Source organism: Cynoglossus semilaevis, chromosome 20 (genome assembly GCF_000523025.1).
Source record: "Cynoglossus semilaevis isolate Cse_v1.0 chromosome 20, Cse_v1.0, whole genome shotgun sequence".
Lineage (NCBI taxonomy): Eukaryota > Metazoa > Chordata > Actinopteri > Pleuronectiformes > Cynoglossidae > Cynoglossus > Cynoglossus semilaevis.
Genome location: NC_024326.1, coordinates 14,218,494 through 14,224,422, shown reverse-complemented (window position 1 = coordinate 14,224,422; position 5,929 = coordinate 14,218,494). Strand labels below are relative to the sequence as shown.

The 5,929-nt window shown below is 47.4% G+C and overlaps 1 protein-coding gene across 1 annotated transcript in view; it reads left to right on the top strand.

Moving 5' to 3' along the window:
* Window positions 1-3,257: 3,257 nt before the first annotated feature.
* kirrel1b (kirre like nephrin family adhesion molecule 1b) overlaps window positions 3,258-5,929 on the top strand; it is an 81,085-nt gene continuing 78,413 nt past the window's right edge. The window contains exon 1 of the mRNA XM_025052452.1: window positions 3,258-3,841. Coding sequence (XP_024908220.1) covers window positions 3,796-3,841 — 46 coding nt within the window. The 5' untranslated portion in view covers window positions 3,258-3,795. The remainder of the gene's footprint in view (window positions 3,842-5,929) is intronic.

Genomic DNA, 5,929 nt, shown 5'->3' with positions numbered 1-5,929 from the left:
AGCCCGGCTGATGAGTCTACAGTATAAGCTAGCTAAAATACAAAGGGTCCGGAGCAGGGTCGGCTGTTGTGTTTTGGCTCTTTTCATTTTTTTTTTATTTTTTTTTTTGGGGTTCAGTTTTTTTTTTGGCCCCGTTTTTTTTTTGACAGTGAACTGAACAGAGTTTAGGAGCCGGTGTTTGACCAGAGGAGGCGCAGCTGAGGTGTGGACCTACACACCACACCTGGTCGACACAGCTCTGGTCTGCAGACCAGAGGTTGGACCAGTTCTGACGGAGCCTCTGAGGTGAAAGCTCTGGTCTACTCCTGCTGTGTACTGCTGTACTGCAGTACTGCAGTACTTCATACTCCTCTCACAGTGTAACTAATGGACCTGTATCTGCCTGTAAAATATCGTCCTGTCCTCGTCTTAGTTTTTGTGCTAGCATGTAGCTTGCATGAGAAAGGTTTGGGAAATGTAGATAGTGTTGGAAGAGGAGAACCCGCCCCCAGAGGCTGCAGTCGGAACTGCTGCTCTCCTCTGGTCTGCAGACATGGGCCGCGTCCCAGTGAGGCCCACCTGTACCCCACCACAGTTTAGAGGAAGTCCAGAAAAGGAACACTGGTTTGGGAGAAATGAGTTTGAACGGAAATCTGAAATCAGTCTGACCCATTAGTGGGCCGCATCCCATCTTTTTAAAACTACTGGGTCAGAAAAGACCACACTCATTTACCGGTCTAGAATCTAAAATGTGGGCCACAAACTTTAACCAAAGCTGGCAAGAAAAGTTAGTCTGGCCCACAATGACAAACTCTGGTTTGTGGACCAGATGCCCGGTTTGATGCCCCTCACTGGATCACATCACAGAAACAACGGACGCATTATTGCAGTAACAGCAAGCTGTCCACCAGATGGCAGCAGACAGCATCTTCTTCTCGTCCTGGTTCTACACTCTCCGCTCACTTCATCTGGTCGATGCTTTTATGACATAAATTAGAAACTAAACTTTTGGTTCGTGCACGCGCATCAGTTACAGACACGTCGCGTCATTTCAGTCTTTAGTTCAGTTTTTTTTTTTTTTTTTTTAGTACAAAAACATCAAAAAAGTTAGAAATGTTTAGTTTCGGCATTTTTTATTGTTTCAACAACCATTGACCTTCAAGTTGATGTAAATACTGTAGTGTTGCCTTCACTGGACTCTCAGTGACACACCTGTACACACACACACACACACACATACTCTGGATATGCAGAACAGGCATGACGTCTGTGACTATGGTGTAATTGTACTTGTGTGTGTGTGAGTGTGTGTGTGTGTGAGTCAAACAGACGCCGGAGACACGGATTCACAGAAATGTTTTCCGTTTCAGTGAGTGACGCCGTCGGTCTTTGGTTCTGTCGAATGACAAGTCTTCCTTTGGAATAAATGTCCACATTAACGCCAGACTCGTGCTGTCACGTACGTTGGTTTGTACAATCGCCCGTGATGTCATCAAGCCGAGAGCCAACCGCATGCTGTGGTGGGTTGGCCTCCGATGCCCGTTATGTTCATAAACTAACGGATTGGATTTGTTTTATTTTATTGGTTTTTGTTTTCAAAGAAAAAAAGGAAAGAAAAAATACTAGTTCTGTTGTTGACTTCAATAAAAATGCATTTGTTTTAATTAAAGTCGCGTCCGCTGTCGTTCTTATCACCGACATCGTTGTTGTTGTTCTGGATGTTTTCTCTGTTCTTTTTAATTTTTTTTTCTCTCTCTCTGATATTTCAGGAAGACGACGTGTCTTGTATTTCTTCACAGGAAAATAGATTTTGATTGGCCGGTGTGTTTTAATTCCCCGGAAGGCTCTTCAAATCAAGTTAGCGCTAATTAGCTCGCTGTTGTTAGCCGTGTTCAGCAGCGGGTGATTGATTAGCCAGTGATTAGCCTCGACTGCAGCGGCCGCCGAAGGTTTCAGTTCAGGGGGAGGAGAACATGTATTTTCATTATTATTAGAAATATATCAGGAAGAATAGAACAAAAGTACAACAGAGTACTACTATAAAAAAAAGAATACACAATGTATTGTATGGTGTAGTAGCGGAGTAGTACACACGAAAAGTACTTTGTAAAGAGTCGTGGAATACCTTCACTGACATGGTCTGAAATCTATTGTTTATTTACTCAATCGATAAAATATTCTCCCACTAGGTGGCAGCAGATGGCTCTAACGTCAGAGAAAAAAAAGAACCTGTTCTTCCATTCCTGTGAGTATCTCAGCCTGGTGTTCCACTAAACAGGAGCAGGTGAATTCAAACTCACTGGTCGTGATTTTTCCCTCACTTTTCTGTTTGGTGTTGCACCCTGGGAGTTTTTTTTTAAATAAAAACTACTGGCACAAACATGGTTGGGAAACAGTGAAGTATTTTTAAATAAAAACTACTGGCACAAACACGGTTGGGAAACAGTGAAGTATAGTGTAGTATAGTGTAGTATTGTATAATGTAGTGTAGTATAGGTGAAGTACTTATGAATACAGTATGGACAACTGAAGTGTTGAAGTGTAACATCAGAGCTGTGCTGTCAAATATTGCAGTATTGTATGAGGGAGTATAGTATAGTGTATAGTATTGTGTAGTACAGTGTATTTTCAGTGCAGTACACCAAGGAATAATGTAGTAACCATATGTTATACAACATTAGCAGTGTACAACATACTACTGTAACGTATACGGCGTACAGTTTTTGAAGTATGAAGAGTACTGAGTATTTGTTGATACTCGGTACATACATGTTTTATATATGACGTGATACAAACAAGTATTTAAATATATTTCCTGTCCAAAAGACTCAAATATCAACACGAGGCTCTGTCTTTATTAACATGCTGTTGGAGAACATGACCACCAGAGGGCAGTACAATATAACATCACACAGCCGAGGGCTTTAAAAGGCGAGATTGTATAGAGGAAAAAAAGGTAAACAACAACAACGTGTTGTCTCTCTCTCTCTCTCTCCCTCTCTCCCTCCCCCTCCTCATTTCCTTTCACTTTTGTTGTTTTTCGTGGAAAATATAACCTGGAAAAATATCAAATATTGTCGCTCATTTATTAGTCTTTTTATTTATTTTTGTTAATGAGAATGTCCCTCAGTGTCCCCCAGTGTCCCCCAGTGTCCCCCAGTCCGGACCGACCAGTGGACCCGTCCCCTCAGGTTCCTAATGAAGTCACAGATCAACCCTTCGATGATGCAGATGTTCCTCTGACTCTGGAGACGCTTTCAGGTCCAACGTGTAGTTCGCGATGCCGCCGCTGGGTGCGCCCTTCTCCTGCTCTTCCTCCCGTTTATGGCTTTACCCTTCACTCTGTGAAGTCCAAGAAGGAAGAGAGAGAGGGAGAGAGAGAGAAAGAGGGAGGGAGAGATTCCTGCGTAAATGGGAATCCTGAAGACACTAACAAAGGGGGAGGCAGACCAGGAGAGAGAGAGAGAGAGAGAGAGAGAGGAGCACCGGGACAGAAGAAGACAGAGGAAAGAGAGACATACAGGGGGAGTCAGTAAAGAGAGAGAGACAGAGGGGGAGTCAGAAAAGTGTTGCCAGGTTTATTTCACGAACAGCGGAGTGAGGGAGAGAAAGAAAGAAGGAGAAAGTGAGGAGTGAGGAGGAGGAGACGCTTCGGTCTTTGTCTCCCCGTTTGTCTCCGTCCTCTCTCTCTCTCTCTCCCTCTCTTCCATGACTCTCAGAGGATTCCCGGAAAATCCAGACGCTCCGGAGGAATTGATGGTGTCTCCTCAGGGGAGCGGAGCCGAGGGGAGGAATCTGGAAGCGCTCGGCTGAACCATGCCGCCTCTGTGGGTCCTAACTTTGGCCATCACTCTGAACCAAGGTGAGACCACACGCACGCGCACACACGCGCGCACACTCTCTGACGGAACTTTCTTTTAGGATTTGAAACACCGCTGTTTTCCGTCCCCCCCCCCCGTGTCTCACCCCTGCCTCCCCCGCTCTGTGTGCGGTTCTTTTCTGTGCGCCTTTTGTTGTGTTTCCCTGCGCCCGACTGGCACTGTTGGTGCGCGTGCGTGTGTTTCGGTGGTTGGTTGTCACCGCGTTGTGTCAGGGTCACGGCTGCGGATTCGCAGCGGCGTCCGAGCGCCACCAGGCGGTGACGTGACCTCTCTCAAACGCAGCCGGGTGTGATTGGTTGTTGACGCGGACGAACACCGTGTTGGTGAACAGAGCAGGAGGCGCGGATTGTGCACGCGCCTTCGGACCCCCGCCGGTCCGTGCGCCGGCGTGTGTCAGGAGAGCCGTATACCGTTCACCGTCACTGTTCGATTCCCATCTGAGCTGAACCGAGGTCTGAGGTTCTGCCTCATCAGGACCAGGGCTCGGCTCCAGCACTGAGAGCGACACCTGCAGGCGATACAAAAAACACGTGCACACACGCAGGGTTGTGCACGTGCTTCTGTTTGATTACAACATTCACCTCCTGGATCTGGACCGGTGTCGGTTCAGAGGTTCTGGCCCATATGGACCGGACTCATTCCCAACAATCCCGGCCTTAACCAGCACTAGTTAACACTAGTTAACACTAGTTAAGCTGCAGTTTTCACCTGGACCCGTCTGTGAGGTTCCGACTCATTAAGACCCGGTTCTGATCTGATCCCGGCGTGTCTCACACATTCAGCTTTTCCTTCATTAACCAAAGCCTTAACCAGCACTAGTTAAGACTAGTTAATGACTCCCCTGTTGGAGCTCTGCTCACCTCTGACCCTGACTAGTCTCTGACTAATGAGGTTCTGCCTCGTTAGGACCAGGCTGTGGTTCCTGGTCCAGGGTGTTGTGATGAGTCCCGCTCTGTTAACCAGGTTAACTACTAGTTTAACTAGAATGGGTTTTTTTTTTATACCCGATGATTGTTGGAAATTGCCTGGCCCTGATTGGTCGATGTCTGGCTCTAAGATTCAAACCAACCACACCTACAATAATAACCCAAAAATGTCAGACGTTTAGGTGATTAATGCAGGCACACACACACACACACACACACACACACACACACATCTTATGGTAAACTCCAGCAGCAGGAACCGGTTTGGTCCGGACCAGAACTCCACTACAACCAGGACCTCATTAGGACCAGGATCTGGTCCTGGTGTTGGTGCGGACGTGATCGGAGAGGAGACACACACACACACACACACACACACACACACACACATACACAGACTGCGCATAACCTGCCAGCCGAGGATGATGGATGAGGCGAGGATCCGACGCTCAGTCTGGTCGTCGGGTTTTTAACACGAGTCGGATCAACCTCACACTCACACACACGCACGTGCACGTGAGTGTGTGCACGTGTGTGAGGAGCGAGGCGATGGAGAGGATCAGTCTGTGTGTGTGTGTGTGTGTGTTGGTATAAACCCGTTGACCCCCCCCCTCTGTTAGCATGCAGGTCTAGGATCAGTCTGACGTACGTGTGCACGTACGTGTGCACGTGGTCGCGGCTGCAAACGCACGCAGGTGCCAAGAAAAAAAAATCACATTTTACTAAAAAGTCAGAGACGTTTTCAGTGAAGGAGGAGAAGAAGAAGAAGAGGAGGAGGAGGAGGAGGAGGAGGAGGAGGAGGAGATTACTGATATTAACGACCTGTTTATTGATCACCGGAGGAGATCACACACTAACAGAGTGTGTGTTTGTTTGTTTGTTTGAGGACAATCCCAGCTCCAAAGACAGAGGTGATAAATTGCGGTGGTGTGTATGTGTATGTGTATGTGTGTGTGTGTGTGTGTGTGTGTGTGTGTGTACCTGTCTCCACTCCTGGGTCTCCAGGCAGCCGGGGCGGTGATGAACCTCAGACGGTTATCTACACAGACAGACAGGAAGTCAGAGGAGCCGGGAGGCCGAGGCCGAGGCCGAGGCCAGAACCTGAGGGGAATAGAAGTGGAGTGAAGGGTTGGTTCACAAAGG